At 37.4% G+C, this 25,334-nt stretch overlaps 1 protein-coding gene and 1 long non-coding RNA gene across 3 annotated transcripts in view; one reads left to right on the forward strand and one right to left on the reverse strand.

Moving 5' to 3' along the window:
* Positions 1 to 11: 11 nt before the first annotated feature.
* Positions 12 to 955, forward strand: LOC147872332 (uncharacterized). The gene is made up of 2 exons (XR_015537515.1): positions 12 to 253; positions 628 to 955. It is a non-coding gene; the product is annotated as an uncharacterized LOC147872332 (long non-coding RNA).
* A 1,293-nt stretch (positions 956 to 2,248) lies between these two features.
* Positions 2,249 to 25,334, reverse strand: part of LOC110836050 (E3 ubiquitin-protein ligase ZNRF2) — a 46,743-nt gene continuing 23,657 nt past the window's right edge. The window contains exons 1-4 of one of the 2 annotated variants that reach the window (XM_087357593.1): positions 14,677 to 14,860; positions 8,591 to 8,686; positions 7,512 to 7,617; positions 2,249 to 6,508 (exon numbers count right to left, since the gene is read on the reverse strand). In XM_087357593.1, coding sequence (XP_087213719.1) covers positions 6,451 to 6,508; positions 7,512 to 7,617; positions 8,591 to 8,686; positions 14,677 to 14,752 — 336 coding nt within the window. In that variant the 5' untranslated portion in view covers positions 14,753 to 14,860 and the 3' untranslated portion in view covers positions 2,249 to 6,450. Of the gene's footprint in view, positions 6,509 to 7,511; positions 7,618 to 8,590; positions 8,687 to 14,676; positions 14,861 to 25,334 lie in introns of those variants that run through there. The other variant, XM_022076877.2, reaches the window with a different exon arrangement.

A 25,334-nucleotide genomic window follows, 5' to 3' on the forward strand; every position in this document is an offset into this window, starting at 1 on the left:
CCAAGGTCATAATTCCAATGGTTTATATGCAGTATCATAACGTTAAAATAATACGAGTAACCGAAACGCATAATCTCACACTGTTGTCCCACATATTAGTTTAGAAAATAAATTTCAAACCAACAATTTACAAGCAGCCAATTTAATAAATAACGCCAAATTTAAAACCTTGGTTTAACAGCGAGCAGCACTGAAATCTCAATGTTAAACTAGGATGAGCAATGTACCAATTCAGAGATACTCGTTACACTTGGTAATAATAATTTTTGATGATTTTTCGTAATTGTAATTGTTCTATGGGTTGTGACTTGTGGGTAGAGACCAACGTTTCAGGGAAACACTGTCCCCATTTTCAGCCCAAAGATGAAGATAATATGTTTTTCCAAAACAGTGGTATCTACTGACAAATCCATATGTTGTAAACCAAGAACACTGACATTTTCATTGCCTTAAGAACCTCAGATCTTACAACACCCCGCACTAGCCTGCTCATCACCACCAAACTAATGGTGGCAACTGTGGTAAAAGAGTAGATCTAATATATTACTTATTACATAATTTACTTTGCTAAAAAATTGCCGTCTACTTGGTTGTACTGTGTAATCTGGTACAAATTTACCATTTCAGAGGTTTGCTGCTTCCATCAACAGGAAGACTACCAGACTGTACAGTGCTGCAACTCAGAAGACAACCACCTTTATATTCACTGCCATGAGAACCTCAAATCCTACTTCCCTAATATGTTATTCTATTAATAAGTTTAACCTCTACGCTACTAACATGCAAATTTTGTTACTTTGGATCCATAATTATTGAGGACTGTGGAACTGCTGGACTACTGTTCCGTATGTAGGGAAATTATCAAGAAATTGTCTTTTACAATTACCAGTGAGCATGTGCTAATGTGTAACTTACAAATTAAACAGAATAATATATCATGTGGAGTTATGCCATATTAACTCATCACTTAATTAATCAATCATTGTAAGGCACATATGATTGTGAATATTCATCAGCCTGTATCTGAACATTAAGATGCCTTGTTTTTGTTTTTGTTGTTAATCAAAATAAGCCATCGTAATGAGATTCACAGCTTTAAAAAATTGACACACATTTAAGGTATTTAATTTGAAGTTAAATTTTCAAATTGTAAATTAATGCTATTTTACTGTGGACAGCATTAATTTTTTTCTGAAAATCATGTCCTTGCCTTACTTTAGTTAATGTCCCTTGGTGTTGATATAGACTTCCTGGTTATTTTTTGCAATACCATATTTTGTTACCTCCTTCAAGTCTTCAGAGAATGTGTGAAGTAACTGATTTTGGACAATGGTCTATAAAATATATGCACTGCATAAATCCTAATGATTCCAAATACTCTTCAGATGTTATAACCTTGGAACTAAAAGTACAACCAGTTAAGACTTTATCTGGACATAAAGGGTACTTGAATACTGTATGGAACATGTAGTATTACACCTGTGTAGTGATCAGTTAATCATTGATTCATAAAGAAAATGGCATAGCACAAATGCCTGTTATTTCAATTAGTACTTCTGCATCTGCATTAAAGGCAGAATTCATAGATTTTTAACAATTTTATACAACAGATAAACTTGTTACCTTACCAAACAGTTCGGTTTCAAATTTCCTATAGAATTATAGAACTGAAATTATAATGTTTGTTATGTTTCCACAAAGAACACCAGTATAATTAAAAAAGCCAGTTTATCTGGGACTTAAGAAGCATTACCAACCCAGAATTTGGTAAAAGATAAGAACAGTGATATGCTACCAGATTTCCACAATATTTTGAAAAGGAGGAAGAATTACTTTTGTCAGCTGTTGGTTGTAAATGAGGTTAATGTCAGGCAGGTTCACAGACTGGGCTGAACTGGACTCTTCTGACTCAAGGTAAAGAGCAGTGGAGGATGCTGGGAATATTATAGTCAACTTCATGGTTCAATAAAAAAGTGGGGAATTCTACCTGAGCATACTATCATCTTCTCAAAAAGTACTGTGGTCTGTGTAGTTAGTATAAATAACCAAGAACTCTTTTCAAACTAATTCTGCTGTACACAGTGTCAACACAAGGAATAAAAATCAGCTTCATAGACCAATTGCCAACCTCTCATGCTTTCAGAAGAGTGCATATTATGCAGGAATCAAAATTTTCAACAGTCTACCATCAAATCTCACAAGTCTTGTAAATAAGAAGGAGCAATTTAAGGTAGCATTAAAAAGATACTTAATTACACACTCCTTTTACTTTGTCAATGAATTTATGTTGTTTACAAATAAATGATAAATTTTTCTTGTGTAATGGGTAGATGTATTTGTAACTTATTACTTTAGGTGAGCCCTTTGTTTGTATTATGTGAAATTTATATAATAGTTTGAATTGTACTTTATAATATGTATTGTATTATTATTATGACTTTTTCCACATCCTATTGTCATCTGACTGTCTTATGGATCCATGGAATGTAAATAAATTATTATTATTATTAGTGTAAGTTAATTCCATCAGCTGGCAAGTAGAAATTTTAAACAATAAAAATTTTATTATCTTCAAAATTGAAGATAATCAACTCAGACTTAAGTCAACTGGCTTTACTTATTTACAAAGGCAATTTAACACATGTTGTTTAGTTGGAAGCCATTAACTTGATAAATGTCATTGATGTCACTGTTCTGTGAAAAGTAATGGGTACTATATTTGTCTTGGTTTACCTTTTCTTTACTTAATTTCTGCATAGCTATTAACACTATGTACAGACAAAAATTATTTCATTACGATTTCATCAAATACTCACCATATCAACAAATTTTCAGACAGAAGTTGTACATTTTAATGATATCTATGAGATTTTATGCAAAAAGTTTTTATATGAAGAGAATTTTTTTTAGAAAACTGTTTAAGTTAGATCTGAGCTCCATGTAAAGTAACATTTATATTTTACTGATACAAGTTAAACCTAACTTCACTGACAACTGTACTGTAGGCTCCCAGTATCAACTACAAAGTTTCAAAGGTGAAACATGCAGAAAGATGAACAGAAACAAACTCCCCAGTATGAGTTAATTTTATGAACTTGTGCACAAAACACATTAGCATCCAGAGGCACATGATAGCAACTTTCTTTGGAAGCAACTAAGTGATAGCAGTCCTCACAGTATTGAAAATAAATGTAGTGAATATTTACAAGGATAATGGGTAGAATACAAGGAAGTGTTATATGAGTAACTAAGTTATAAGTAGTAACTTATATAATATGACTTAATTATATATAGTTCATATTCCTTGCAATCACATCACAAATAATAAGAGTAGTAATAACATTACACACGCTATACAACTTCAAGTCCTCCATCAGCTAGCACCAGGAGGTTCTGGCATCAACACTTTCACACAAAAGTTCAAATTGTACATTGAACAAATTGCTAACTGTACATCACTTCTCTGAAGAAATTAGTACTACAGAAAAAGTAATTTAGACATAACATAAATTAAATATCAAAGCTGAAATAAAGGCCCATGTTCTGCTCAGTAGTTTATAAACACTACAGCAACATGAAATCTGTACAGGTGTTGATTGATCATCAACCCAAGAAAGAAGGATGCACTTTGTGCCTGTGCACAGGATGGATCCACTCATCAGGAAATATGTGTTCACACATACTGCTCATGTTCATTAGGCATGGGATAATGTTCTCAGAATACAAAGTACAAGATACACTCACTCAATCAATGAATGACATAGATCACCCACAAAGAATTAGTGCAACAATTTAACTGATATCCCGGATGTTTCTATGAACACACGGCAAGTCTATGTGTCCACTCAAACAGAAAATGGTTAAAGTTCATGCCACGATTAATAAATTTAAAGGTGCATGCCCTAGTACCATCAACAAAAGGCACAACTTAAATGGTCACAGTTTTAAAAAGACAATGACGTTTTACACTTCAAATTCCGCATCATGTCAACTCATATCTTACTTGCAGTAAACATGTTGGAAGAATGTGATGAGGCATGTTGTAAAAGTGCTGTTCGCTGGGGGCAATTATACTTATGAACAGATGGATGTAAAGTTCTGTTCTAGAAGTGAAGTAGATTGTAGTCGTGACATAAACCACAAATACTGACAACTTTCCATTTCCAATTTTATAAACAGACATGTGAACAGTGATGTAGACATATGGCACTGTAGCAAATCATTTTCACATAAGTCAGTCATTGCCAAATATAGTGACTCTCATAATTAGTTGTGGGAACCGTTTCACCTACAGATCCCAGATAACATTTGACAGAATATTATTTTCCTTCAACATGTAAATGAAAATTCAAATCAATTAAGGCTTTACTTCATCTAATCTATATATCCTCCCACAAAAACCTTGTATCTCATGAATAAACTGATCATACAGAACTTCATTACACATATGAGAAAGTAATGAGGCACAATCGACACCTTATCTAAAAACCATACTTTTACAAATAATTTAAAAAACGAATATATTTTAATATGTAAAATTGTTGTTTTAGACCTTGTCCATAACTAAATTTTAAAATTATGAAATTAAAACATTTCAGAAGCCGATTTTGCTTCCATCTTCAGGTAAGAAAAGGGTAAAGAGGACAGAAAAAATACTTGTTGGGCCACATGATTGAGCCAACTTCAGACTAAGGATTCAGGTAACCTGACCTGAAGATCGAAGGAGAATCTTACAGAATGTTGTAGTTTTATAATTTTAAAATGCAGACAACTGGACAAAGTCTAAAAGAACAATTCCACATATTATAATGCACCATCATCACAAAACTACAGCCTTCAACTAAGACATTCCTCTTTGTTTCATCTCCAGTCTGAATGGAATGACTTCATGAATAGAACTTAGAAAATTTTTAATCAAAAGGGAAATTAATGCCAGATCATCATAAACAGTACGCAATTAATAAATACATCATAAATGGCAAAATCATGAGGGCTTGCTTCTCACAATAAGCTAACCTAACTTTCTTGGGGAACCCAAGTTCATGCCTCTTATTAAAAGTTTACAGAAACACCACAGAACTGCATGTGTAGTGGAACATTACAATGTATGTACTGCAATTGTACAAATATTTCATACAATCTGGTAATTTACTGTAGACAGCAATGGCCTATCAGTCGTTCAAGCATGGAACTTGCTACCATTACCCCTAAGACTTAGTAACATAATATTTTTCAGTTTAAATGTTCTTTTATTCCAATACACAGCTAGACATAAACATACTGTTTTTATTTTGGGCATACAGTTTGTATTCATAAGAACTTGAATCTCAATATTAATTCTGTTTCTCCATCTCAAGACAGCCTGGAATTTAACAGACCTGCGCATTCCCACTAAATGTTCACAATCTCAATTCTTTGGGCCTACATGCCATCAATCCTAAAACATACGCCTAAACAAACCTATATCTTTATTGATATACATGTCAACTCTGGGTGCTTGGCATGTCAAAAGAGTAAGATTGTTATTTTGATGTTGGTAGTAATCACAGTCTACCAACTGCATCTTCTCCTATGAGATTTCTTATGAAAGTATCAAAAATATCACTTTGCTGTGAAAGAGACTACCTGGCCCTTTCAAAGCAATGACGAGTGTGTGCCCATTATTTTCTACACAACTTCAAAAAAAAATTGAACCACGAGTTATTGGTTTCAGTAATGTAAAACATATGATAAGACTTTAGTCGTTGTTGCATAGCAATGCAGAATTAAAGAGACAAAGTAATATACACAAATAAAATAAATTTCCCCCCTACAGTGTCTGTACAAGACTCATTATTTTAAAGGTTGCTTTTGTAACTGATATATATTACTAAATGTATTTATATATATTTATATGACATATATTTTTTAAACAATTTTTATATAACAAACAGCCTGCATGATGTGGAGCACATAGTGAGTGCAATTCTGAAACTTGACTGGTTGCGAATTCAGTCTCCATCAAGAACTAAACTTTGAACCAATATTATATCACTCTAAAATACCATTTGTGATATATCTTTAGTGAAGCGTAAATGTTTCCAATTGTCAGCTTACCATCCACATTTCCATACAAAAACTCAAACAGAAGAAGTCTAACTGTGAAGCTGGAAAGCATTTTCGCTGATGACTATGAGAAACAAGTTGTGACTTAAGTTTCAGTTTCTTCCTGTACCTCAACGTTCCTGCGTGTGCTTTTGACATTGACACATCCTGAAACGCAGAGGTAAAAATCTGAACGCTTCACAGTGAAGATCACTAGTTAATGCAGTGGAACATGTGGATGACACTGGCAGCTGTAAAGATGATTCCATCTTCTGGTGATGGTGATCGTGGCGGCAACCAATCCAGTAACAGTGAAAGGAGCTGCAATGGTAGGTAAGGAACTCGCTCCTTGAAGTCGCACAAAGGCTAGTCCCCAGGGTGCTCTGGACATGACCGGTTTACGTCAAACCACCTGTCAATGCAACTGAAACAATACCAACAATCATTTGTCAGAAAAGAAATTTCTAACTGAGAGATTTAATAGAAACTTAGCATGAACATCATTTCATCAGAGGTAAATTTATATTTGTACTTTTTAGTAACATCAATACGGTAACCCTTCAAAATAAAGTGGGCACTTATTCAACGTAATGTAGGATCCTGAAATATATGTAATAATTCATCTTTGAAAACTGTCATCTAGGTGATAAGTCAAGAATGATGAGCTAAGTTGGGCATGTAGCATGCATAAGAGACAAGCTATGGATACAATATTTTGATCAAAAACCTGAATGTAAGACATAAGTTTGCAGAACTCAGTAAACAGCACCTCAGCTGCATATAAACTCACCTTAATTTTACCATTATATCTGAAGCTGAATATCATCAAAATAATATGAATGTAACAATTAGGATCCTACCTTCCCCAACCCCGAAACTGTCTCTATTACGAATATCAGTTTACTAATGCTTTTTAAGGAAATAATTACAACAAAATCAATAAATATACTATTTGAGCAAAAATGCAGATTTATTAAATTTTAAAGAAGTAAATACAATTACCACTAGTTGTTAATGACTTTCGCCCTTGATCCAAGGTCTGGGTCTTTTGTCACAAGTGCAGCACAGGTTACATTAGGATTAAACTTTTGGAAAACCTTTTGTTATACCAACTATTATCATGCTATTACCAATACTGCTTGAGAAGGGGCACTTTGAATGACAAACTGCTTCATGGTTGGACATACTAGCTACATCACACACTAAGCAAACTTGTATTTTGGAGATGCCCTTTTCGAATTCTGGCTATCCTACCTGAAATGTTCCCAGGTGAATGTTAAGCTAGTACCTAGAAACAGACTGCAAGTACCCTCTTCCAAATCGTTATCTACTTAAAGTTAATGATTATCTTTGTATTGTTTGAAACTATTTAACCTCTCCAGTTTGAAAAACACCTATAAATTGCCTAGGAAGTAACATACACTGACCTCTTGTGGTAAATACAGAGACACGGAAGCCTTGCAATTGTGTCGCCTTGTTGGAGGTCTTCCAGACAAATGACACACTCCCCCTTGTCATCTGTCAGCACATCCTCTGAAACAGAACATCTCAACATCAAATCAAAATAAACTTACACAGAAAGGATAAGCAAGACATAATAACTGCTTAATTAAATGGATTATTGCTGTTCTCTGTTAACATTTAATCACTGCAATTGGTATTTATTGTAGTAGCTTTCAATACGAACACATTAAATTGAACTTGCTTCATGTTAATTTTCTAAACAGTAGAGCTCATCACATCATGTCTCACTGTCTGTCCCATCCTTTCTTTCTTTCTTTAATATAAAATATGTCCGCATGTTTATCTTTTGAAAGTTACTGGGCTAATTTAATTCTCATTTTTGCCTGTCAAATTTAATCCTTATTGTGCCTGGATTCACAACCAGGTCAATCCATGCAGGATTTGAGGTGGGCAATGTCACAATGGGACAGATTTCTTTCAGTCCTTCAGACTTCCCCTGTCAGTATCATTTCCCTGCTGTTCCACATTTACTCATGTATTATCTGGTGGAGGGACATTAGCCCTGTTAATGACTCAGTTCCAAAGAGATGTAGTCACACCCCTTACTTTACATGAAGCTCAAATCAATTAAATTTGTTAGAACAACTTACCACATAATAAGATTTGTACATGACATAAAATAGAATTACATTAAAATCTATATTTTTAACTTCAAACTTATTCTAATATTTGGCACATTTAATAGGATTTTAATATGCATCATGGTAATCTTTAATAAGATTAGTGATGCAACATCGTAAGTAAATATCTGCAATAAATTAGAAAATCACTGCCAATACTCACCTTGAAAACGGCAACTGCAATGTTTGCTGAAACATTGATCAACACCAGACATTCGATACGAAAGCCGAAGTTACACAATGCCAATTTGGTTTTCAAAACTGCACTGAACATACTACAAAACGGGAAAAAATGTCTACACTCTTTGTAACCCTGCACAATAAAAAAACTACTGCAATTAAAGGCAGGAATGAAATAATACCATTGTAGCTGAGCCGAGGTTTCGTGAGGCACATCACTAGGTGGCATTCTATGTCGTCTGGTAGCACGAACTTGGCGCACACAGGGCATTTTATACCTGGAACATAAATGATTGGATAGTATAAGCATTTGCAATACAGAGTTCTTCTAGTTCTTAGATCAAGATTATAGTCCATTCAAATGATTTCCCACAATTTTTCTTAAAACATGTTACAATGGAAATGACTGCTTTCTTCATCATCTCCTAACAGGAAGGGATGTCATTAATTTTCAGAATATACTACTGACAAACGCCATGACACTTTTGACAAGAGCAACTGAACAAGACTCAATGATGGCTAAATTCAGATTACAGGCACCGCTGCAGATGTAAACTGGCCAATGTGCACTTGTACACTAATAATCTTGCCACTCATCTCGGAAGCACCACCATTATCCTCGTCCTTATAGAAATTTCATATTAAAATAATTTATCTTAAGACATTCTAATAGTCTTAACTAAACTTCAATTGTAACATTCATTAACGGCTCTGATTATACGAAGTCATCCCTGATTTTATTTTTGTAAACACCAAGTTACAGTGAAAAGGCCTATGATGAGTTTTTCAATTGTCAATAACGAGAAACAAAAGGATTATTTGAAAGCACTGAGACACAGGCTGCTATATTTTCATATTGCATTTTTGGTAGGGCACTCCTGGGTACATTTTGTAAGTGGTTCAATAAAACCTGTCACACAGTAAGAAAAATCAAGGTTCCTTCTCTAGAAACAAACCACACCGACTTGATTTTCTAGAGAATTTTAGTAGCCCCCCCCCCCCCCCCCCCCCGAAATAGTTTCGAAATTAATACCTTGCAAACGTGACATCCGATGTCTTTGCAGCTTATCAAACGCCAAAATAACCTCAAATGTTCTTAGAGCGTCGTTAAATAATTCATTCACGGATTACTGGTATTTACGGATCATAGTCGTAAGGGATTAGGCAATAATGCCTGTTCCGGCTTCAAATTGATCTTGCCATCTTCTTCAAGGTCGACCTCGATCTCTACACTACACTCCACCAATACAAAGATCAATCGGTTAATGCCGTTTAAGAAAATGATGGCTGTTTACCCTGAGAATCATACAAAACCCACAAATACACAACGAAGGGTTATTAATTGTGAAAGCAGGTGGTACACATACTTACCAACAGACTCTTAAGGTTCTGTTTCATCAAGATTTTCGGCTACTAAACATGCCTTGTTGTTTTAAGCATTCGAATTTCTAATTGTTTACTGGAATATTCAACTGCAATCAAATTTTGTCGTAAATAACAAAAGTCAATCTAACATTATTTGAAACTGTATTAGAAAGAAAGAAAGAAACAAGCTTTATTTTCTTGCAAGTGTTCATAAGTATTAACAAACACATGTAAATAAGTTGATAAATAATAATAACAATAAAATATGAAAACGTCTTTACCTATCTCTTCGATCACGGGAAGGGAACTAGACAGAGAGCATAAGGAACTATCCATCAACAGCACAAAAGTATTTTGTCTAAGACGCACTTCTTCTACAAGCGATTCACAGCGCAGTTCTTTTCAGACTAAGAAAGCTGATTGTTGACTGCAATACAATCTAATGAAATACAACAATGTCAACGAAAACTATGATGTAACAATTTTAACTGTTATGCCAATATTTTTGCAGGTGTGATTTGAAATTCCAAAACATTTTCTTACACAAGAGCAGAGCGCTCCTTTCGGAGCTCCTCGGGGGGGTTGGTCAAGTTTTCAAAACGCAAATAACCCCCCCTTCGGGGGGGGGGGGGAAATTGGTTGCCTTTAAAAATCTTGAGTAAGAATCTAACCCCCCCCCCCCCGAATGGTGGGTTAAAACACTTGACCAACCCCCCTTCGGGGGAGTTGGTTGCGTTTTAAAATCTTGAGTAAGACACTAAACTAACCCCGATTATTGTCTTACTCAAGTTATTTGTTTACTCGGCATTGTTGTACCAACACAACAATGCCGAGTAAACAAATATAACGTAATATTTTTGATGACGTCATTTTTTGACGACAACGGGGAATCAGAAATTGTTTTCTTACATTGTCAGACACGCAGATGTTCATATAAAAGCTGACCATTGCCGTTCGATACTTACATTGTTGGTAGTTGAAAATAATACAAAGAGAATTACCCTATTTTATAATTTCGTTACATTCCATTCTTCCTGTAAAAAGTCAACAATTAATATTAAATGTGTTCTCTATAAGAAGGAAATAAATTTAAAAATAATAAGAAAAGGCACGAAGAAAACATCGCAATTTCATTTGCCTTTACTTATAAATGTCAGCTTTTTATTATACTTGATTAATTTTAAAGGTGATTTTTTAGGGGCCCGGGCCCCCGAGAGAAAAATTGTTTCTTTCTTCGAATCCCGGCAAACATGTTTTCTGTTGTTCGGATAGTGACCACTAGGGAAGAATGGTGCTAAGGCAAATTCTGTCTTTTTCCTCGGAAATGATTCGACTGACTAAGGTCACAAGTCCGAAAACTGTCCTGAGTTCCAGAAGATGAATTTGTAAGAAACTGTCGTATTTCCCGTTAGTCACAGGTGAAGTAGATAATTGCGGGTTGACGTGTATGTCTGCTCGTTTGCTCACGGCTCGTGAACGAAAAAACCTGCGTGCTCTTACCCTGGCGAGATTTTTCCTTAAGACTCATAACAGAACACACCATATCAAATCTAAAACTTCTTGACGATGGTGAAGAGTCATTTGAATAAAAATTTCCTTGGATATTATCCATCGTCTAGTAACATATAAAATATAAAACGTAAAACGACGTTTCGGAGATGGGTCATATCAAATCTAGCTGCATCTAGTGGGCCCAACTGTGTAGGAACCTGAAGACGGAGATAGAGTCCCATCTCCGAAACGTCGTTTTACGTTTTATATTTTATATTTTACTAGACAATGGATAATATCCAAGGAAATTTTTATTCAAAGAACACACCATATTTCACTGCTTTCACTGAGTGCTGATTTTGAGGCAATATTGTGTAAACGCAATTTCGTATCGATTGTCATGTTTGCCAAAATGTCTTATAATAAAACCATTGGTCTTATTATATTTCTATAATTTGACATCTGTATCATTTTTGTGGTCTGAGAATGTATTTCCCAAGTATGTAAAATAAAAAAAATTGCCCTACTATTTTCCTGTATATACAGGGGAGTTCAAAAGGTTAGGGCCAAACTGAAGGAGCGTATAGAGGGACTCAGAGAGAACAACTTTTGAATAGGAATCCATGTCCTCCGAAGTTATCCTGAGTCAGTCGAGGCCATTGAAGGTAGGGACGTCTGATAACATACCGCTGGAATAATCGTATTTGCTATTCTCCTACTAGCTTAATTTTGTTTTTTATTAATGTACATTAGCAATCTTACAAACCAAATTATATTGGTCCAACTTTTTTGTTCCCTTGAGCCAATTCTCACTTTGAACCCATGTGTAAAGAATCTTCTCTTGGCATTAATTTTAAAAACAGACAGTTTTTGTTATCTGCAACAGAACTTACTCATAATCGACAAATTACTTCAGTATAGTTTAATATAGATTGTATTCAAATGTGCACATTTCATTGTAGAGTTACATATTATTTTAAGACTTCTCCTGTATCTGACAAGGTTGTTGTTTTGAAAACTTGCATTTTACAATAAGGTTTCAAAGTCTGGCGCTGTGTGGCATTCTTTGCGACGCAGATGCCTCGATTTACGTACTAGGAGAGTGGGGGAACTCGCGGACCGTTTACACGCAAGTACCCGACTATGATCCCTAACTGTATTCTATACACCCTCGCCGTGTAGATAACTTCATATATATATATATATATATATATATATATATATATATATATATATATAGGCTAAAGGGTTGCATGAACCAAGAAATTAAGACTAGGAACTTATAAATAATATTTTACTACAATGTTAGTAAGCTGAGCAGCACTTTTTGAAATTCCCTTGTTTTATCTGATGAGAGGCGTCGATGTTGGCCTTCTGTTTCTTAATTAATCTATTAAATTAATCGACGGTCGGCTTCATATAATTTCCGTTTGTACAAGCCGTGTTTCGTCTCAGACTCCACAGTAAGGAAAAATGTTGTATGAACAGAAAATATTCAACCAACTTCTTTTTTGTTATATTACTGTGTTCTCCTTTACCGTTCCACCTTCAACTGTCTTCTTGAGTAGCGGTCATTTTGACATTAGTTTTCGCTTTGTATTCACAGAATATTTCCGATAAAGACCGGTTTTACCGTTTTGCAATCGGCCCATGCTGATAAGATTTGAACGAAAACGAGTGGTGGTGTGTGGGCTGAGAGCACCCCTGACCTCGAACTCACCAACCGTATCTCGCTCGAATCATGATTGTTGAATCAATGAGGAGGCAGTCCGATGTGTTTGGAAAGACAAGCAACCAATGGACTGTTTGCGTGGCAGTAACTTCTCCCCTCCCAACACCACGCGGGACGGTTTCCCCGGGTTACCATCCCATGTTTGTCGATACTAACTCTGCTTCTTATAATTTCATAATATCCCCATTATGTATATGAAAACGATAAGTTCTTCTTGTTGACACGAAAGCCACAGAAATGCGTAAAAGTTTCCAATAATAACAGTCGCAAGTCATGTCGTCTGCAGAAATCTACGAAACATTTCTTTTAAGAAATTCAGGGTACAGTATCTTTCTTCAGACGTTCATAACATCTCACAGTTATTTATTTTATGTCGGATGATACTTGCAGAGCAATTAATTGCAAAGGATGTGAAAGGAAGTGATCGTGGCTTAATTTATGGGACCATTTCAGTATCTGAATTGAGGGGCAGAGGAAAACCACAAAACTGTCAGGATGGTCAGTCCGATATTTGAATCCGGGACCTCAAGACTAAAAAGGAGTGCATACAACTCGTCGCGACGTTCGGTAGACATTGATAGATTATAAAAAAAATACAGAACTACAGAACCTAAAGGTTCACCGTTGCGATAAGAAGACCGTAATTTTGCTCCTAAATAGTGGGCCAGTTCAGTCATCAACACCCCCACACCTGTCTTATAAGTAGTTCTATTTAGTTCGAATTTTCCAACCTGTATTTTTTGGGCATTTCTTGTTGCCTTCATGCGTTCAACAAGTACATAAGCGAGTATCATATTAAGACTAGCTCAAAAGGCAAGGTAAAATTCAACGGAAATTGCTTCGTATCTTGATTTCTTGCCCCCTTTCTTTTATTAATTTTCTCCCACATTCCTTTCCAACCCTTTCAGCTTAATTAAAGACATAGCTTTCCTATAAACTGCGTAATTACGACACCTTCGACACACCTCTAAAAGCTACCTAAGGCTACCAGCACTTTTAAAACAGAACATATTGCCATCTAATTCACCACTACTAATAACACAAGATTCCATAGTTTCATCCATCTCCATTTTCAATTCATTTTTGTAAGATCCATCTTGTAGCAACTGACGTCCTACTTGTCTAACACAAATATGAATCTAAATACTAAGTGACTTACAGAATGATTGATAAAACCTAATTAGCAAACAATGGATTGACTATGAAGATGGCCGTCTTCTAGATTGCAGCATTGCCCTGATAACGGAGGCAGCAAGTACCTGCGAAACGTCGGAAAACCCCTGCCTGACTACACGGTGCTACAACCCAGTATAAAAGTCATCTTCATACTCGCCGGCATCAGAACTTCAATCCTCCTAAATAGATTGACTAACTTACCTACTAACTAAGCCACCAAGTAGTTAAGTAACTGGTAATAGAAACTGAAGTTTCAACACCGCTAAAACCAAACTCACTGGACGCAAACTTGAGCCAGTCCCACCAATCGCCCACCTTAACCACTGTCCTCCTTAAACTTATAAGACATACGTAACCATCCAGAATGAGTGAATGGTCGAGTTCTGACAACTTAACTTAATTACTAGCAAAGTAACTATGTGAAGTACCGAAGTACGTACGAGTGTCTTTGTGATATCAGAACCAGAAGGTTCAATACCGCTAATGATCCTGAGGCCAACTCACCATACAGAACGCGTCTGATCCTATAAGAAGAATCTTGCTCTGGTTCGGGCACACATGACCCAATGATAATCCCCATCACAACTCATCTCATGCCATTTTCTACACGTGACAATTTCAAACATACGCAAAAAGACATAGTCCTATAGCACGTGTTACAAGAAACAAAAGAGCCTGTTCCCGGGCTACGAACCTTCATCCACCAAATGATCAGGAATGCTATGCAGACCAGCTAGGTGTTGCCTGTCTAGCACGGCTATCCCCGTACATCGATCGCAACCCCCCCCCCCCCCCCCCAACAAGAGAACGACGCTAAGCGCAGGTCTGACAGCATTCCCCTCACGTCGCGTCGGTCGGACCCGGGGAACTTCATGCTCAAATGATTCTTCACAACTCGAACCCCGGTACCTACACAATAATGCATCCAGCTGCAAGAGAAAAAACGGATTGGTTGCCCGGAGGTAAAGTTCGACGCATTCTTAACCTCGGCAGTAGACAGCGGTAACTGGTCAACTCTATGCCCCGTCCGCTTTATTCCGGAGGAAAGAAGCCCTGGCGCCGGTCCGGACGTTGAGACAAAGAGAAACAACACTAGAAAGATGTACTCTGCTAGAGCAGTGGTATTCAACCTTTTTTGTTAGCGTACCCCCAGATATAATTTCTCTTCAACTTTGTACCCCCAAAGTTGTTGGTGTATAATTCAAGTTATACATATTATATAATTACATCTAAAATAAATTAAATAAATTACATTACTGATTATTCAGTGTTTATCATTTCACGAACCCCCTAAGATGTCTTCGCGTACCCCAGGCTGAATACCACTGCTATATAGCACACAGACGTTTGATAGATTGTTTCAAAGATGAATGGATGCACTGTGTGAATAAAAAGATGGATGGATAAGGCGAATGACTCCTTCAAATCGCCAGCGTTCTCCTCAGGGTATGAGAAATGGACACAAACCGGACAGTTGCCTCGTAACAATTATCCATTTTCGTAGTTGTGTATCCACGAGATAATCAAAACAGCCAGTTTCTGTGCCGATGAGATCTCGTTATTATACAGGCTAATTCAAAGCTCTAGTACGACGTCTAAAAAGGTAGCTGGGGAACATAATTTGGTGCAGAACATGTGAATGACAATTCTTTCATATTCGCCACTGATTCCGAGTGACGAAGTTTTTACGTTGGTGTCGCTGTGATCGTTTAACATGGGCTCCGCGCTCAGAGTTCATGGAGATAGGACGAGCGCATTTACCAGCCTCGGACAGTAGCAGCGGAAACAAAATTAACAAGTCTCCACCACACAAACAGAAAAATATCAAAAAATACACAATCTGAAGTGAATGCTGAAAAATGCTATTAATACAAAGGAAAGAATTTGCTTTCTTTTCTTGCTTCAAACAAGGAAATCAAATGGAATGTTAAAATTAATTATTTCCGTATTGTAAAACCCTACAACCACAACCATAAAAGAAACATCAACGTAAAAACGTCGTAACTATCGCACCATAGCTCTGACTCATTCTGAATAGCTCACGAGCGGAGACACGGACAACCGCGAGCGTAAGAAGTTCTTGCTAACCGGTTCCATTTTTAGTCCTCGACAGTAAGTCACCAAGAAATCCTTACTTTTAATGAACCCGAAAGTTCAGCAGCAAGTGCAAGTTCACGCCCCTGTGCCTAAGTTTCACACCGTGCAAACATGAGGCGTGTTTATAATAAATATGAAGACTAAGGCTTATATGTAAGATTTGAGGTTTTCACAACTACTACACAGCGCAACAACCCAGAAGACAGAAATCTTCATACTCACCGCCCTGATGACGGAGGCAGTATGGCCTCTGAAACGTTGGTAAACATCGACCAGACTACACAGCGCAATAACCCAGAAGACGGAGATCTTCACTAAGACTTACAGTTTAATCAGGTATAGAGACCACGATAGATAACAAGTTCTTAAGTGAGGGATGGGGAAAGAATGCAGCAAATGCACAGTTTTTTAATGGAACTGTTTATATTGACTCCGAGCTCGTCCTTTCCACGAACGAGTCTCGCCCAACTTACGTCTCCAAAGATATTTTTCCTAAACTGTTCCATTGAAAAACGTTGAATAATAGTTTCTGAAAAATCGGCAAGGGCTCGTGTCGTTATCTTTACGTTCCTATATAAATAGACCCTTAATGTAAAAAAGTGGCGCCGAGACCAGTATTTCTGTGTCCTCCCACACGCTCCTTCCATTATCACACGTCGTCTTCGCTCGTAATCCACTTCGTGTGCATACGATCTTCCTCCGTACCAGTGACGACCTGTGATGTCATCCCCAAAAGTACTGTGTGCTGTTTATTTCTTTTGTATTTAACTACGCTGTCCGTAGACCAGACTACACAGCGTCGGATGACTTGAGAAAGGAATTGGAAATGATGTGGAATGAAGCAGTCGTGGTCTGATTAAAGGCATTATCCCAGCATTTGCCTGGAGGGACTAAGGAAAACCACGGAAATATTCAGTCAAGAGCGTTACCTCCAGACTGAGATTTGATCCACAGAATTCCAGAATACTAAGTAGGAATGCAAACCATTTCTGTGCGACTTTCGGTATTTATCTTGGGAAATCTTTAAGGTTTACTGTATCAAAACAGTGCAGTCAGAACAGCGACTGTTTATTGGCTGGATATTCTCTGTATAGAGAAGGGCCCCATGGCTTACCCTGTCACCTGTCCAACAGGTATCGGGGCTTTATCGCCGGTGGTAAAACGACCTGAGCCTGAAACGAATCTAGTGTCGACGTATAAAATACGTTTTACTGCCGTGTCCCTCACACGCCTTAATAGTGTGGTACTTAAGCACAAGAACACCTTCACTTTTATGTTATGCAGAGTAAGATGCACATAAAGTATTTATACGGACACTACGTTAGGAATTCATCAGCTTTTCTCGACCTACTTACAGTCACGCACGAATCGGCTATTTCTCGCACTGCTTCAACCCACACATCTGGTAAATCAAGCACTGTGTAAATCTGTAAAGCAATTCAGTACAAACAGAAAGTTCAGGGTTCCAAATTATTAAAATTGTACGAACCAGGTAAAAGTCGTTCACGGGTTTTACGTGTGTAACATGAACAAAATTAATTAAAAAGCAGTACAATTCCATATCAAATCTAAAACTTCTTGACGATGGTGAAGAGTCAATTGAATAAAAATTTTCTTGGATATTATCCATCGTCTAGTAAATATAAAACGTAAAACGACGTTTCGGAGATGGGACTCTATCTCCGTCTTCAGGTTCCTACACAGTTGGGCCCACTAGATAGAGCTAATCTCTATCTAGGTCCGGAGATAGGGATTAGCTCTATTTAGTGGGCCCAACTGAGTAGGAATCTGAAGACGGAGATAGAGTCCCATCTCCGAAACGTCGTTTTACGTTTTATATTTACTAGACGATAGATAATATCCAAGAAAATTTTTATTCAAGTACAATTCCACTTCTAAATGAACGGCAATCGTACATTTTACTTCAAGGAATCTCAAAACAAAACTGTTAAGTGGAAATGCAAGCCTCTCTGTCGTTAGGTAAACTTCGTTTGATTTGCGGCTTACGTAACGCGCATTATAAAGTTAAATGAGAAAGTAAACAGTGGATTGGGAAGCAGCGAAAGGAAGCGGCCGTGGCCTAACTGAAGGTGTTTCAACTATACGTGTAATTGCTTAAAGGGAGAGGAAAACACTAAGAGGAACCTCGGCCAGGGTAGCCGATCTCCGGAACCTCCCGAATACGACGTAGGACCATATGAATTACTATATCGCAGAGCCAATGAACACCAATTATACTATACAGAATCATATGTACGGTCATGACCACGTATTTAGTTACATCTGAAATGGACGCTGTTGGTTTACGTGTGCCGGCGAGGCAAATAAGAGAATTTTCTACTTTTAGTGTGAGCAGTGCACTAAGACATAGTCCTTCAGCCAGGTGCGTCATCGCTGCAAATGACGTACGTAAATCTTTGGACGTATTTAGCATAAACATTGTCTCCCTTGAGGGCACGTTCTCAATAAAGGAAATGACCTAGATAGGTTGTCTTGATAGATGATCTAGCTTCGTTATCTGTTTTTTATATTTATTTAACGTTTTAAAATTATATTAGTATTCCCTAGGTGAATTATTTGTTTTTATTCATATTTCTTCATTTATTTTGCTTTGTGTTAATATTGTTTCTATTTTGGGTTTGCCTGTACTTGGCAGTTATATTTAATACTGTACATGTATAAGTATAGTTAATCTGTTTGTGTACTATTTTTCATTATTATTTCATTATTATTGTATGTATTATCAGTGTTTGCCTGTTATTGGCTTCTTGCTGTTGGCAAACACGTAAATAAATTAATTGAATTGAATTAAATAAACTTTATGTTGTACAGACCCATACACTTAATTAGAAACCGTTTCTGATATTATGTATATCTGACTAAGTACAAGAATACGTACTACATGGTTTTATGTAGTATAATGTCTGCTGTATTCGTTAGCTCTGTAAAATTTAATTCCCCGGGTTTTCACTACACACTCTCTGGGTCACGTCATAATACAATCTTCAGTTCTTCTGATCTACTGAAATTCATGATGATCGGAGTGCCTCTTCTACAGAAATTCCTTAACCTCGAGTATATATATATATATATATATATATATATATATATATATACACACACACACACGCAAGATGAGGTTGTAATTTCTAGTTCAGAACTGAGAAATGAATAGCTCAGTCCCTCCACAGCCAAGATATGCACATTCTCGTTACCCTGAACACCACAGTGACCAAGAGGTAATTTATATTATTAGTTTTATTATTGTTGTTTTTGTAATGGTTTCCTTTAAATGTATTAATTTTGTACTGAACTTGGGCATACATCACAAGGCATATCTTTTGTGGTGAGCCGAGTCTCTGTTGCGGGAAGCAGCCTCCCTCCCAGAGGATGACCAATTAAGTAATCGATAATACGCCATCAGACGTCTGTAGTACAAATGTAATAATAGCACAAACACGGGAAATTAAATTACTTGCATGTCTTCGCCATCAATACTTTGCACCCCTGCATGGCAATTTCCGCCCAACAGCCATACGTTCTGAACAGTTCCAGAGCCCACTCTTGGTGAGCGTTGCAGCGGTGAAGACAACAGTAATTCAATGCAATCAATTTACTTAAGTGCTTGACAACAGAAAAGTCAATTACAATAATTGCCAGTTCTGAATAGCTTGTGGTTGAGTTCATGTCGCTGTATCAGCGGCAAAGCTATAGGCATATGAGAAGAAAGACGGAATGTTGAAGGAGAGAAGGGGAATCCCCACAAAATGAATTCACCAACACATGGATCGATCGGCTACTGAACTTCTGAACCAAGTGAACGTCCTCGGTTATAAACTTTGGTCCAGACAAAAGGATCATCTCGAGTACCGAAGCCGGTGGCCGCTCGGAAGTGGGATAGCAGATTTTAATCCTGACGGATCATGGACATCTGTCCACATTTTTCTGTCATGCTGAACCAACAGCAAGAACCGTGGGACAGTCTGCCCCCCCCCCCCCTCAACCGACCACCACCACTTGCCTCAACAACACGTTTTCATCTCTTGCATCATAAATTACAACTCGCTGAAAATATGGTACTGGGTGTCTACATTACCAAGTCGTCAGGCAAATTTTATTTTGATCAGTACTAGATCACTATTATCCGTATTACCTAACATCTCCAACTACTGCGTCGTATTCGGGAGCTCAAGTCTCGGCCCGGTGACCGAGTATCCTGAGGTTTTCGTGTCCTTCCACGGTATCTCCAGAAAAATGTCGGGATAGTACCTAAAATTGGGTCACAACAGCTTTCTTCCACTACCTTTCCAATTAGTCATTATAACATTTGCTGCTTCAGACCTGCAGTCTAACCTACTGACAACGTCGCTAAATAACGCAAACAAACTGCCATAAAAAACGCAAGTTTTGTACTACTGGTGCCTAAATGAGTGACATCCCGTCTCCCACATTTCCACAATTCACAAAAATGCAGACCGAACTAAAAACGTTGTCATTTCCTCTCCAAACGTACGAGCATATTGATCTAAGAAGCAAGGCGGTCAAACTCTCGTAATTTTGTGCTCGCGGGAGTTCGCCATGAACCCACTGTGACTCTCCGTACCAGGCGGTTAGACCGAAATTTGGGTCATCAGGGATGGGAAAACGAAAACAATAAATTCAATATCCCAAGCGGCCTCTTACAATGGAAATAACAAACAAACTCTGCTAGCCTTTTGTATCCTGTGCTACAAACTCCGGCCCATCTGATTCCTGCAGATTTAATCAACCTAATATATGAGATGAATAGCGTAATGTGTACTTTACCAGATTTAAAAAAAATTATAAGCGATTGTAAAGACCCACAACGCACAAATTACTTATCTGAAAGTTTAATCGTTTAAGAGTGTATCATTACAGGTATTGTGAGAATCGTACTTTGAAAGCCGGTTAAGTTAGTTTCGTCTGAAGAGTTTACAGGGCTATTATTTTGGAATCTCTAAACTTTCGGTTAAAGACAGCGTGGCCATCACCTGAAATTGTAAGGGGATTCTTAAAAACCGGAAAGTTTGAGAAATTTAGAAGGAGCACACACGAACAGAACACGAATCGGCTCACAAAATTATTTTTATAATAAACAAAATTAATTAGAAACCCCTTCATATTACGCTCAAACTAACCCGCCAAGCACATAAGGCAAACAAGTTGCCGACGAGCCAAGGCAACGCAATTCAGACTCATTCTTTCTGTAGTCATATTAATAGTACAAAGACGCGAATGTTATTTTTCGCAATTTTGCACGGCTCGCTGACTTTGATATAAAATTTACAGTAAAACAAGTTGTTTATATGCAAATTGCACTGCACAGTCAGGAATTACTTTTCGCTACATATTCACGATATCTAAAAATATTTCAAACGGATACACACAACCACATCGTAATGTGCTCACTTCTTGCAAAGCAAGCCATTAAAATTGCTGCGCTCATCAGAAGTTTAAGTTTACACGCTATGGGTACAACGCAACGCACAATTAAGTGCAGGCCTATATATGGAGTCCGGGCTGCAAGATAATTACATCCATATCTGGCAACACACCAAAGTATCCCGCACAACACATACTGAACTTTCGTGAACTCAAACTGACGTAATGAAGGAAAAGGCATTGTTTTTCAGCTGTCGTCAAACGACAGGCAATTTGCCTGGAGTGTCGACGGCGAAGAGAGGGAGTGAACAGGTGGTTACGTAATTAGTATTAATATCTCAGCCGATCAGCGGCGTGGAAATCTTGGCATAATTCTATTCCAGAGGCCAGATTACTCTTTTGATCTGAAACAAAATAGGCTAAACTTCACAAAAAACCACGTAATGAACCCTCTATATGAATACAAGAACAAGCAAGCCTTTATATGAGGGAAATACTTTCATTGTATGATTGGTAACAATGCTGAGGCCGAAACATACTGTAGCTCAAGGTCAGGCAACATGCTGGGAGTGTGGTTCAGTTGTCATCAGTTTGTGCCGAGTGAGAATGGCGTAAAGGTGATTTGCTCAATTCGAGGTTTGCACCAAGTACATGCAACACGCAATACTGCTTTCTTGTTTCGTATCTGAATTGGCAATCGGCAACAGACTGCCAAGTACGGCCAGAACTGTTTGCCACAATGAAGTTCGTAGAGTGAATCGAAATGAATAAAAGCAGACAAGAAGCCCTATACCATTAGTTAGAGTCAAAGCATCATGACTCATGGTGAGACTTAAGGTTCTCATAGTGACGAGCATGAATATGAATTCCTGGAAAGCGCGCTGTAGTCTGGTTCTGATTAACAACTTATCGCCCCCATGATGAACGCAGTAAGCGCGTCTGAAACGTCGGTCACTTTCTAACACTACAAGGTTCAATATCCCATATGACTCATATTTCGACCTATGTACCACTACATAAGTTGGACAAACAATTTTCAAATAAGTTACGTTTTCTGACAAAAATACCTTCGCTGTTTGCCCGACACGTAGGAATGTACAGACAAGCCACTACGCCGTCTGCGAAAAAACTCCTTCTTATACTATTATAAATTAGAAGGGTGACAATATAACTATCTCAATATGGTTATTTTCCTAAAAAACAAACTAACATCTAGTACAATGTGGACACATATGCAGGCGACAATTTTTAATTGGTGTGAAGACCCTGTGAAAAACCATTAACTTTAAACAGTTGACTCAACATTCATCTTCACGACTGTCAAATGTTCACAACTTATGTGAAATGTCCTAGTCGCCAAGTTGTTATTACCCTACGCTATCCTAACACATAACGACACGCTATAATTAAATTATCGAATAAATGGAAACACTTCAACTCTAGTTCCAAAGTTCGTTCAAAGATGGCAGCACAGGCAACACATGTGTCAGCAATGTTGAATCAAACATTGACGTCACATCTAATAAAACAAACAATTTCGGCGGGTCAGTGGCGTGCATTTCCAGAATAAGTTAAAATGATGTTCACGAATGCGTTTTGATTTCCGTCTTTACGTCCTGAAACGTGTACTCGAAATATCAGATGCTCTAACACATGGAAACAAATTATCTGAGATTCATAAATACTCCGTATCGAATGTGCAGTGTGCATGGTTTCCCTTCTCCACAACCTGACTCTGAAATTCGGTTTTAATGATACGTTGCCACAGAAATAACACAATGACGTACTGAAATATGAACATAAGACAGAAATCCTTAGGGAAAAGGCCCACTGCAATCAACGGTATATAAAATCATCAATTCTGGTCTGAAGTCAGTTTATCTAATTCTAAAGAAAGTGACCACATACAAGATCTCTAAACGGACAGCTGATGTGTTCCGTGCGGCCAAGGCAGACTTTTGGAATATTTAGTAGGTTACATCACCTTGCATATTAAAAAAAAAGAATAGTAAAAGTCTGAATTAATATTTAAATTTAAGTGAATAGTTAATAAATGGCAGAATAAATTTGTTAAAGAAAGTAGGTAATATGTCAACCTGTTCATTATTTCCTAGAATTGTTAATAAATTGCTATGAAGTTTCAAATTATCCTCATTTATATAACTCGACGGTTCGTGATTCGACAAGGTCAGTGTGACCCCAAATATTGAAAGGTTAAGAATCCTCCAGAGCCGAAAGAGTTAAGTTTGGTAGTTCGTTACAATACTGTGATTTAACTAATACATATTATACAGAAACATCGTTTCCGTTCCAAAACAACTTATAATTACTGCTTCACAAGCAAAGAAAAGTCAAGAGTCAGTCTGTTTGTAATTCATTCTACTATACATTACATTTCAGCAATTTTATACCAAACAAATACTGAAGGTAAAGAAGTTCATGACAATTCTGACTGACAAGTAAAACTGTCATAACTGAACATTCTCTATACAGCTGAGATAAAGACATTCTTCAGCAATAAAATGAATCAGAAGATTTGTACAGTTTGGAGAGGAGAGAAGGAAATGAAGAAATACATTAATAGGAAATATATTTTTCCTTTGTGTTCCGTGTAATTTAAAAATCCATTCTATGATAAAAAATTGTGGCTTTTCTTTTCGGTTTGATATGCCATCAGAATATTTTGTTGTTACAATTTTTAAGTAAAGATGTTGGGAAATACTGTTTTCTGCGTGTTACAAGCAAGTTGACTGTACTTCTGTTATATTCAAAGAATCAAACTTCAGCACAATGTTATGTTTACATCACACTGCTAACGTTGAAAATGCAGTTATAAGCAGTGCCCCAAAAGTTGTACGAAGAAAGCAAGCGTATGTGCCAGTCCAGGTTCGTGGTTCGATTCCCGAACGGGCTAACCTTGAGATGAGGGGTAAACCAGGCTTTGGCATATTAATCTGGTTTATATAAACGAAGGTGTGATTAGAGGATATTTGGTACGCCTTACTTCATCCAAATTTAAGTGATTTTATTAATTTTGTCATTGTTAAATGTATTACATTGGAAGATAGTGGCGACACTCAGTCGCTTGAACGTCTCTCCTCCCGACATTCCGTCTAGCGGGAACGTGACTTTAACAAAGCTTTCGCACTCGTAAAAGTTGTTTACGAGGCGAAAACTTAAGCCTTCCAGATGTGGAACGACGATTGCCCAACAACCGTTGCCTCACTGCGACTCGAACCAATAAAATTCGAATGTGGCTTTTCAGCGGGTTTCCGACGTCATGGGGTGACTTTTTGGGGGATGAATCGGATCGCCGTATTAAATTCAAAATTTAAGAACAGTTACGAGTTGTGGGGGTATTTATAGCGGGATTGCGTTGGTGCGGGCTCTCAAAAGTTTTGGTTCTTCAAGTCGAGCAGAAAGGTTCTGCTTGTACCTTTAAATTTGAAGTACAAAAACAACAGCCGAATCATCGCGCTGCCTTCCGATCAGAGTAATTGGCTGCACAACAGTGTGTCTCGATGCGTAATTAAAGGTGACATCTCCAAGGTAACTTCGGTGTGGTCTTCAGTTGCTCAACGCCAGAGATTTCACTTCCTTGGCGCAAATGCCGCTCCAACTATCACAGTCCCTGTATATTCCCCGAGATTCGGAGACCCTTG

The sequence above is a fragment of the Zootermopsis nevadensis genome, unplaced genomic scaffold (genome assembly GCF_977971745.1).
Source record: "Zootermopsis nevadensis isolate Lab colony 2312 unplaced genomic scaffold, Znev_1.0 Znev_ptg000028l, whole genome shotgun sequence".
Lineage (NCBI taxonomy): Eukaryota > Metazoa > Arthropoda > Insecta > Blattodea > Termopsidae > Zootermopsis > Zootermopsis nevadensis.